Source organism: Danio rerio, chromosome 6 (genome assembly GCF_052040795.2).
Source record: "Danio rerio strain M-AB ecotype USA chromosome 6, GRCz13ab, whole genome shotgun sequence".
Taxonomy (NCBI): Eukaryota; Metazoa; Chordata; class Actinopteri; order Cypriniformes; family Danionidae; genus Danio; species Danio rerio.
Genome location: NC_141026.1, coordinates 57,509,257 through 57,520,000, shown reverse-complemented (window position 1 = coordinate 57,520,000; position 10,744 = coordinate 57,509,257). Strand labels below are relative to the sequence as shown.

At 33.2% G+C, this 10,744-nt stretch overlaps 3 protein-coding genes across 21 annotated transcripts in view; 1 reads left to right on the top strand and 2 right to left on the bottom strand.

Annotated features, from left to right (window-relative positions):
* slc12a5a (solute carrier family 12 member 5a) overlaps positions 1–10,744 on the top strand; it is a 2,560,186-nt gene that overhangs the window by 1,082,579 nt on the left and 1,466,863 nt on the right. For all 19 annotated transcript variants that reach the window (XR_015494310.1, XR_015494308.1, XR_015494309.1 and 16 more), the window contains 4 exons: positions 2,857–3,024; positions 7,187–7,285; positions 7,850–7,907; positions 9,741–9,915. Coding sequence is in view for 16 of the 19 variants with exons in the window: in XM_087258141.1 (XP_087114267.1) it covers positions 2,857–3,024; positions 7,187–7,285; positions 7,850–7,907; positions 9,741–9,915 (500 nt within the window). In the remaining 3 variants the exon portion in view is untranslated. The remainder of the gene's footprint in view (positions 1–2,856; positions 3,025–7,186; positions 7,286–7,849; positions 7,908–9,740; positions 9,916–10,744) is intronic.
* The window catches only part of nav1b (neuron navigator 1b), a 947,042-nt gene that overhangs the window by 228,831 nt on the left and 707,467 nt on the right, over positions 1–10,744 (bottom strand). The gene's annotated exons all lie outside the window — the stretch shown is intronic.
* LOC148679702 (uncharacterized) overlaps positions 1–10,744 on the bottom strand; it is a 378,972-nt gene that overhangs the window by 83,405 nt on the left and 284,823 nt on the right. The window lies entirely within an intron of this gene.

Genomic DNA, 10,744 nt, shown 5'->3' with positions numbered 1-10,744 from the left:
CAAGCATCTCCCGCTGGATCTAATCTCACTATATTTATTAAACGGGATATTTCATTCATCTTGTTGTCTTTATCTAACGACATATTCCCTGACTTTGGGCATTGGAATCTATTACTTGTTCTCAGGTAACGTGTTTTGGCTGAGCGCAAAGATAAGTTAATAATTAATGTAACCACGTACATTCTGTATATTGACTGATCGCTTGCCTTTATTTCCTATAATGTATAAACTTATTGTATGTTATACTTTTAAAATGGCCATTATCGATTATTAAAACTGAGCAACTCAGTTTTAAACTCAGCAAAAGAGAGGGTGTGTTTCGTATTTTCACTGAAATTGAAAGGAGGCAGTTGTTATCGGCTCCGTTTTGTTATAAATATCCACACAGTGAAGATGACGCTCATATATGCAGCACGACGCCTCAACATGTCTGCTGTCTAAGTTGCTAATATATAAAATGAAAATAGGCAGTTCCTTAAATCATGTGTACAGTTTATTGTTGAGAAAGTGAAACAAGGTAGCCAGGGTGATGTGAATGAAGTTATAAAGTACACTGTTCCCTTTGAAGATTTACCCGTGTCCTCGGTATAGTCTGCTTTTCCATATCAAACTGAGAAGAAGAGACTGCAGCCTTGATCAAACTTGCGAAGTCTGAACTTACACGGAGAGAAAGCAGGACTGAACTGTGTGTGTTAGGCTACTTAATATTCAGGAAAAGCCCCAATCAGAGAGGTGAACGTCTGCAGCCCCGCCTCCGTTTTCAGATGTCTCCGTTTTCCATCATCCACAATGAGACAGAGCAGCAGCGTTTCAGAATGAAAACGGCCTCTCCAGCGTTTTCGAAACGCTCCGTTTTCGGCGCTCGAGAACTCCGGCGTAGTGTGGACGGTTGGCGTAACCGTAGCAAAACTTATGCGTTTTCAAACTAAAACGCATTAGTGTAAACGGGGCCTTAGAGTTTTCCAGCTCTTTTTCATCCCCGCTTCTAGCAGCACACTCCATTTCCGCATTACTGGATCTGTAGCGACAACAGACCGCAAGGGATGATGGTCAAGCATGGGCTGATGGGAATAGTAGTTTTCGCTACCTCCCGTTCGCTTCATTCGCCTGAGCAAATTTTCTCAGAAGACCTATAGTTTTACCGAGTCATGCGACTTCGGTAATATCGAAAAAAAATAATATTGCGGTATGACGGTATTTACAATACCGTTACATCCCTAATATATATATATATATATATTAGGGATGCCACGGTTCTTAATATAATATTGAACTGTACGGTACGACCTCCACGGTTCAATATGTACTTGTGAATTGCGGTTTTCTAGGGTTTATGTTTAAATAATTTTACTGTGTGCCTGTAAGTCCATGAGCTGAAATGAGGAAACTCCTCCCCGCGAGTAAATATCCAATCACTGCGCTCTTAAGTTAGGGGGCGCTTGACCATCATTCCACACTTTAACATGGCGAGCGGCGGTGAAGTGAGGCTGAGGCAACACCACAAGGAAGCGCCGGCGAAGTGAGGCAACAGTACGAGAAATCGCCGGCGTCTTTCAAATCTGCGGTGTGAGGACATTTCAGTTTTGCCGGTAAGCATAATGCCAATAAAAGAAAAAACAGTGAACAAAAAATAACTGTGTGCAAGCATTGTTTTACACGTATAACCAAGACTGCACATCTGCAGCGCCATCACCCAACAATACCACTGTCTGAAGACAGGTTAGCAGAGAAGGTAATAAAGTCCTCCAGATAGCAATAATCCCTCGCTGAATCCTTAAAGCAAACATCCCCAACTAGTTCCGAGAGACACATAAAAATAACAAAGTCAGTGCGGGTGATTATTGCTAAAGATTTGCAGCCGTTTTCTGTGATTGGAGATGTGGGCTTTTGTCATTTTATAAAAGCACTTGATCCGCGTTACAGACTACAGTCTCGCATTTTTTCAGCACCGAGATAATTAAGATGGTTTATTTATGTTTACTGAAGTACAAATGTGTTTATTTGAAATGGCCAATTTATCTATATTAACTTCACATGTATGTTTATTTTCAAAGTGTAGGATTTTATGTGTTCCCCAGTGTGTACATGGGCTACCAGCAGCTGTGAGATTTCAGTGTTAATTTTTTTATGCAATATACTAGGAACTAGTGTACTTTTCTTGGCTTTTAAGAAAAACAAAATGAGAATTGCAATAAATCATTTTTATTTTTTTCTTCTTAACCTCTTACTGTTCCTATTGATAATAGAATAAAATGTAAAAAAAAAATAAAAAATACGTGTCAAGCCATGAGAACCGAACCGAACTAAAAATCGTGTTTAAAAAACAAGGTATGTATTGAACCGTGGGCTAACTGTAATGTTACATCCCTAATATATATATATATATATATATATATATATATATATATATATATATATATACAGTTGAAGTCAGAATTATTAGCTCCCCTTTTTCTTTTCTTTTTTAAAATATTTCCCAAAATATGTTTAAGAGAGCAAGGAAATTTTCACAGTATGTCTGATAATATTTTTTCTTCTGGAGAAAGTCTTATTTGATTAATTTCAGCTAGAATAAAAGCCGTTTTTAATTTTTTTAGAACCATTTTAAAGTCAAAATATTTTTTTTTGACTGTCTACAGAACAAACCATCATTATACAATATAACTTGCCTCACTAACTTAGTTAAGCCTTTAAATGTCACTTTAAGCTGTATAGAAGTATCTTGAAAAATTGCCTCACGTTTGTTGCGAATAGCCAAATTGCTTGTCCCAATCTTGTCGTTTAACGTGTAGTTGGGAAATGGAGAAATTAGTAAAATGTACAAGTAATCTAAATGTGCAAATTTCCCTCTTCCAGAGAATCTCTTCGGGAATTATATGGATAAGGGAGCGTTCATTGAGAAGACTGGATTATCATCTGTGGTTGAACCTGATTCCATCCCAACCAACACTAACCGATATGTGCTGGCCGACATTACCTCCTTCTTTACCATGTTAGTGGGCATCTACTTCCCTTCAGTGACAGGTTAGTCACTTCCTCACAATGTGATCTCATTCAGCATTCATGACTGTGAAAACTGATCTTGTCCACTGTGAAAAATGCTCCACTAAATTCCTTCATGTTGACCCAACACAAATTAAGTTAAAGCTTAATTGTTTTTACACATTTAAGTGGATTGATCATAAAACTATTAAGTTGTCCAAAACAAATCGCAGGAATTGTGTAGTTTCAACTCATTTTATTTAAGTAGTTTGAACAAAAAGCAAAAGTAATTTATGTGTGAGGGACGTTTGGGAATGAAGACACCAAGTGATAAGGTGTTTCATGTGTAATTTTGTCCTATTCTTTTTGCAAACAACAGTACGGGGTCTTCATTATCTAATTTTATGCTTTAAAATACACCACACATTCTCTATTGGAGACAGGTCGGGACTGCTGGCAGGCCAGTCAAGTACCTTTATCCTCTTCCTCTGCAGCCAGGACCATGTAATGTGTGCAGATTGCGGTTTTGCATGTCGTGTTGAAATATGCATGTGCGTCCCTGGAAAAGAAGGCAGCATATTGTGCTCCAAAATCTCGATGTACTTTTCAGCATTAATGGGGCATCACAGAAATGCAAGCTACATTGTCCAATGGCACTTGAACATGACAGACGCTGGCTTTTGGACTTGTCGCTGGGAACAGTCTTGATGTTCCTTGTCTTCTCTGGTCTGGAGCACACAGTGTCTATTTCTCATGTTTCCACTGTGTGATGGTCCATTCCAGATGACTCCAAGCCCAAAGAAGACGATGGTGCTTCTGGACACTGTTAACATAGGGCTTCCTTTTGGCACAGTACAGTTTTAACTGGCATTTGTGGATGTAACTACGTATCGTGGTACTTGACAAAGGATTGCTAAAGTATTCCTGAGCACATGTGGTGATATGGCTTGTAGATGGATTGATGATTCTTCATGCAGTGCCGCCCGAGGGACCAGGGATCATGGGAGTTTAGCTTAGACCTGCGCCCTTGTCCTTTACACACTGAAATTCCTCCAGATTCCTTGAATCTTTTAGTGATGTTCTGCATTGTTGAAGGTGAAATATCCAAATGTCTTCTAATCTTTCTTTGAGGAACATTGTTTTTGAACATTTCAATCATTTTCTTATGTATTTGTTGGCAAACTGGTGATCCTCTGCCCATCTTTGCTCCTCAAAGACTAGACCAGGGCTATTCAATTGGCGGCCCGTGGGCCGAATCCGGCCCCCGAGGCACTTTGTTCTGGCCCTCCAAACAGTGTGACTAAGATGTCAAAAATAAATTTACTTCAGTCAACAAACAGCCGCTATAGTTATGAAGTTACGTGCGTCTGTTCAATGACAGCACGAGCAGCAGTTTAAAGGCTGCACAGAGCGTGAATCATCATAAGCGAGTGGTGCGGGCAGCCGAAAACATGTTTGTAGAAAAGGCTATTTGTACAATGCACTGATATCGTTAATAGGAATGCAACGATTAGCCGATTTCACTATTAACTGCGCTTTAATTCAACACAGTTTATTAATCGTAAAGTCTTCTTTAAGCCGCATTTCTGTTGCACGGAATGAAACGAAACCGCTGCAAAATGCCAAGTTGCCTGTGCGCTAGTTTTAAGTTTGAAGTACACCGAGGCTAATATACGCACGCACACAGAATTAACTATAGCAGCGGCCGTTCCCATATCACGGCTTTTCCGCTTGCAAGTTTGTTATTTCTAATGTAAGAATATATGACAATATGCGGGCGCCAGCGGAGCGACGCGATTGCGTCTTTCAGGGCGCACGCAGTAGAAAACATCTCACGGTGAGAATTGTGCGTGACTTTCAGTGCAATGTAAACAAAAGATATGTTTAATTAGACGAATTATTATTAAAATGATTATGTATGCATGAATGCAGATGGCAACAACAGTTAACCTAAATATCTACTTCCCTAATTTAAAGCTCGAATTTACATTAGACGTGATAACAGTGAAAGCAAGATTATTCTTCAGACTATATAATCGTACAACCAAAATCTATTATGTTGCATCAGTAATTGTTATGCTGTTCAAAACATAACATATGAATGTGTCTGAATGTAGAAGAAGCATACTTCAGCAATGCACTGCTTTTGTTGTGCTCTGAAATACAACATTTGAATGTTTGTAAAAAAAAAAAAAAAAAGTCTATTTGAACAATGCACTGATATTATGCAGTCTCAAAACACAATATATTAACATTTTTATGTAGAAAAAGCCAGTGTGGCTTGAGTTGCAGGTCTGAATGACAGGAAATGATGATAATGTGCAAGATTTGGGCATTTGCTAAAATAAATAAATAAATAAATAAATAAATAAATAAATAAATAAATAAATAAATAAAGTGCAAGATTTGGGCATTTCCTAAAATAAATAAATAAATAAAACACAAGATTTAAGCATTTACTAAGATAACTAACTAAGTAAATAAATAAATAATGTGCAAGATTTTGGCATTTACTAAAATAAATAAATAAACAAACAAATAAAGAAATAAAGAAATAAATAATGTGCAAGATTTGGGCATTTACTAAAATAAATAAATAATATACAAGATTTAAGCATTTACTAAATTAACTAAGTAAATAAATAAATAATGTGCAAGATTTGGGCATTTACTAAAATAACTAAATACAAAAATAAAAAAATTAATAAAAAAAATTATAATAAATAAATAAATAAATAAAATATTGTGCAAGATTTGGGCATTTACTAAAATAAATAAATACAAAAATTAAAAATTTAATAAATAAATAAATAAATAAATGTTGTGCAAGATTTAGGCATTTACTAAAATAAATAAATAAATATTGTACAAGATTTGGGCATTTACTAAAATAACTAAATACAAAAATTAAAAAATTAATAAAAAAATAATAATAAATAAATAAATAAAATATTGTGCAAGATTTGGGCATTTACTAAAATAACTAAATACAAAAATTACAAATTTAATAAATAAATAAAAATAAATAAATAAATAAATAAATAAATGTTGTGCAAGATTTAGGCATTTACTAAAATAAATAAATAAATAAATAAATAAATAAATATTGTGCAAGATTTGGGCATTTACTAAAATAAATAAATAAATAAACAAACAAACCAATAAATAAATAGGCATTTACTAAAATTACTAAATAAACAAACAAACAAATAAATAAATAAATAAATAAATAAATAAATAAATAAAGTGCAAGATTTTGGCATTTACTAAAATAAATAAATAAACAAACAAATAAAGAAATAAAGAAATAAAGAAATAAATAATGTGCAAGATTTGGGCATTTACTAAAATAACTTAATAAATATATAAACAAACAAACCAATAAATAAATGGGCATTTACTAAAATAACTAAATAAATAAATGAACAAACAAATTAATTAATTACTTAATTACTTAATTATTGTGCAAGATTTGGGCGTTTACTAAAATAAATAAATAAATAAATCAATCAATAAATAAATAAAGTGCAAGATTTGGGCGTTTACTAAAATAACTAAATAAATAAATAAATAAATAAATAAAGTGCAAGATTTGGGCATTTACTAAAATAACTAAATAAATAAATAAATAAATATTAACATTTTAATGTAGAAAAAGCCAGTGTGGCTGTCTTAAAGAGCAAAACTATACAGCATATGGGCTCTTATATGCTGTTGTGTCATCACTCATATTGCAAGTTATAGCTCTCCGGCCCTTGTTTGGGATGCTTTTCATGAACCGGTCCCCATGACAAACTAATTGAATAGCCCTGGACTAGACCATTTTTGAATGCTGCTTTTGTACCAAATCATAATTACAATCACCTGCCGCATCACCTGTTTCAAATCACTTCCCTATTTGAACAATTTACCTCATTACTAGCCCTAAACTGCTCCTGTCTCAACTTTTTTTGGAATGAGTTGCAGGTCTGAATGACAGGAAATGATGAATATTTACAAATTTAATGAAGTTGACCAGACAAAACATGAAATATTTTTGTCTGCATTGAAATACAAGTCAAAGTACATTTCGAAATCACTTCCTCTTCTTATTTGTGTTTTCCATTCTGTCCCACCTTTGTCTCATTTGTGGTTGTATATAGTAGGGGAGGTATGCGATTTCAGACGCAGCCAATGTAATTACAACTCATTTTGTTTTGAACAGGTATCATGGCTGGATCCAACCGCTCTGGGGATTTGCGTGATGCCCAGAAGTCAATTCCCATCGGCACCATCCTGGCCATCACCACCACCTCCATCATCTGTATCTGCTCATACATAAACACACACACACAAACACGCATTCACTTAAACTTGTTTTTATATCCATGTGGGGACTCTCACAGATGTAACTATGTTTCTACTATACAAACTGTATATTATATCACCCTACAAAACCTTAACCCTCTCAGGAAACCATCTGCACTTTTACATGGTTTAAAATACTTAATTCTGTGTGGTTTATAAGCATGTTTACCCATGGGGACCACATAGGTGACACCAGTCCCCATGAGTCTGTGTGCATTCAGGTTGAAGTTCCCATTGGGATATAAAAGCAAGCACACACACATACTCACTCACACATACACCATACACATGCTCACTCACACATTCGCATATACACAAACACACACTCACCCATTTTCACATGCACAAACACACATTCACACATACAGAGCTCCACCTGGTGGACACTGACTGATTTAACACGCACATTTAATGATCAGTGAAAGAAATGTTGAAAAGGATCCAGTTTCAGGTGGTTTCTAAACAGTCCAAGTTGCTGATGGTTAACTGCTGATGAATGTTCTTTAACTGAAGTGTTCAGACATGTCTAGTGTGGTGCTGTTCGGTGCTTGCATCGAGGGAACAGTCTTGAGGGACAAGTATGTTATTCACATTATTTACATCATTTAAAGCATCACTTGTAACATGTATAGATGTGATTTAGTGCATAAAAAGATGCTCTTTAGGGCAAATTGTTTTTAATGTACTTTTTTTATGTTTTTGTGTTTTTAGGCTGATAAAGTGCATATAATTTACATAAAAAATACAGTTAAAAGCTTTATTGTTGTGAAATATTATTGCAACTTAAATGTAACTTATTAAATATTTAATAATATAATATAATATAATATAATATAATATAATATAATATAATGTAAAATAATATAATATAATATAATGTAATATAATACAATATAATATAATATTATATTATATAATATTATATAATATAATAATGTATTTAGTACTTAAAATTGCATGACCTGGTACAATCTCTGGCGTGCTTATTATTAACTTTTCATGAACTGAAACCTCATAACACATTCAAAATCTCTATACTGTTTTCTCATTACAGGTCTTTTTAGATCAGATTTTTTTTTAAACATAAAATCATAGTGTATATGTTATTGTTACCGTGTCTTTAAAATTTCACATAAACTACACGCTAAAACACTATGATAAATAAATAAATAAATAAATAAATAAATAAATAAATAAATAAATAAATAAATAAATAAATAAATAAATAAATAATGTGCAATATTTGGACATTTACTAAAATAAATAAATAAATAAATAAATAATATGCAAGACTTGGGCATTTACTAAAATAACTAACTAACTAACTAAATAAATAAATAAATAATGTGCAAGATTTGGGCATTTACTAAAATAAATAAATAATATACAAGATTTAAGCATTTACTAAATTAACTAAGTAAATAAATAAATAATGTGCAAGATGTGGGCATTTACTAAAATAACTGAATACAAAAATAAAAAAATTAATAAAAAAAATTATAATAAATAAATAAATAAATAAATAAAATATTGTGCAAGATTTGGGCATTTACTAAAATAAATAAATACAAAAATTAAAAATTTAATAAATAAATAAACAAATAAAAATAAATAAATAAATAAATGTTGTGCAAGATTTAGGCATTTACTAAAATAAATAAATAAATAAATAAATATTGTGCAAGATTTGGGCATTTACTAAAATAACTAAATACAAAAATTAAAAAATTAATAAAAAAATAATAATAAATAAATAAATAAAATATTGTGCAAGATTTGGGCATTTACTAAAATAACTAAATACAAAAATTAAAAATTTAATAAATAAATAAAAATAAATAAATAAATAAATAAATGTTGTGCAAGATTTAGGCATTTACTAAAATAAATAAATAAATAAATAAATAAATAAATAAATATTGTGCAAGATTTGGGCATTTACTAAAATAAATAAATAAAAAATAAAAAAAACAATAAATAAATAGGCATTTACTAAAATTACTGAATAAACAAACAAACAAAAAAAAATAAATAAATAAATAAATAAATAATGTGCAATATTTGGCCATTTACTAAATTAACTAAATGAATGAATAAATAAATAAATAAATAAATAAATAAATAAATAAATAATGTGCAAAATTTAGGCATTTACTAAATTAACTAACTAGATAAATAAACATAAATAGATAGATAGATAGATAGATAGATAGATAGATAGATAGATAGATAGATAGATAGATAGATAGATAGATAGATAGATAGATAGATAGATAGATAGATAGATAGATAGATAGATAGATAGATAGATAGAATCTTTTTGTTTACTTAATAAAAGCTTTGCACATGTTTTGTCATTGCCAAGTATCTCCTCCTAATCAAAACTGATGAGCTGAACTACATTGATTCAGGTTTGGTGAGGCGGTGAGGGGTAATCTGGTGATCGGGACACTGGCGTGGCCTTCGCCCTGGGTCATCGTCATCGGCTCCTTCTTCTCCACCTGCGGCGCAGGGCTCCAGAGCCTGACAGGTGCTCCCCGGCTCATGCAGGCCATTGCTCGGGATGGGATTGTGCCATTCCTTAGGGTGAGTGTGTGCTCAGAACAGCCAATAATTGTGTGCTGCCGTTTACTTTGAGCCCTATCATACACCGGCTAGAGCAATGTAGCCACATGCTTGACGCAAGTGTTTTTTGCTAGTTTCGGCCTGGCACAGGTCTCATTTTTATGTTTTGCACCACATTGTTTAAATAGCAAATGCATTTGAGCCTGTATGTGCGCCCATGGGCCTGCTGGTCTAAATAGGAGGAGTTGTAATGAACAGAGATAAAAATAGTGCCATTGACCGTCTAAAAGCTGCTTTAAAGTCAATAGCGTAAGTTTTTTTTTGTTTGTTTTTTTAAACACGCATACACATTGCTCATTACACACAGGGATGTACAGCAGTACAGAAATATCTAAATATGAAAAATTAAACCATTAAAATGTAAAATAATCATTATTGTCTACATAAAAAAATGCTACTTCCTCCCATGCCTTCTTCAACTCATGGGGTTTTGGTGAAATCTGGCTGTTTATTCATGACAATTTACACTGATTTAATTATATTATTATTATAAGCATATATATATAGTGCTGTTGCCTCACAGCAAGAAGGTCGCTGGTTCGAACCTCGGCTCAGTTGGTGTTTCTGTGTGGAGTTTGCATGTTCTCCCTGCCTTCGTGTGGGTTTCCTCCGGGTGCTCCGGTTTCCCCCATAGTCCAAAGACATGCGGTGCAGGTGAATTGGGTAGACTAAATTGTCCGTAGTGTATGAGTGTGTGTGTGGATGTGTGTGTGGATGTTTCCCAGAGATGGGTTGCAGCTGGGAGGGCATCCGCTGTGTAAAAACTTGCTGGATAAGTTGGCGGTTCATT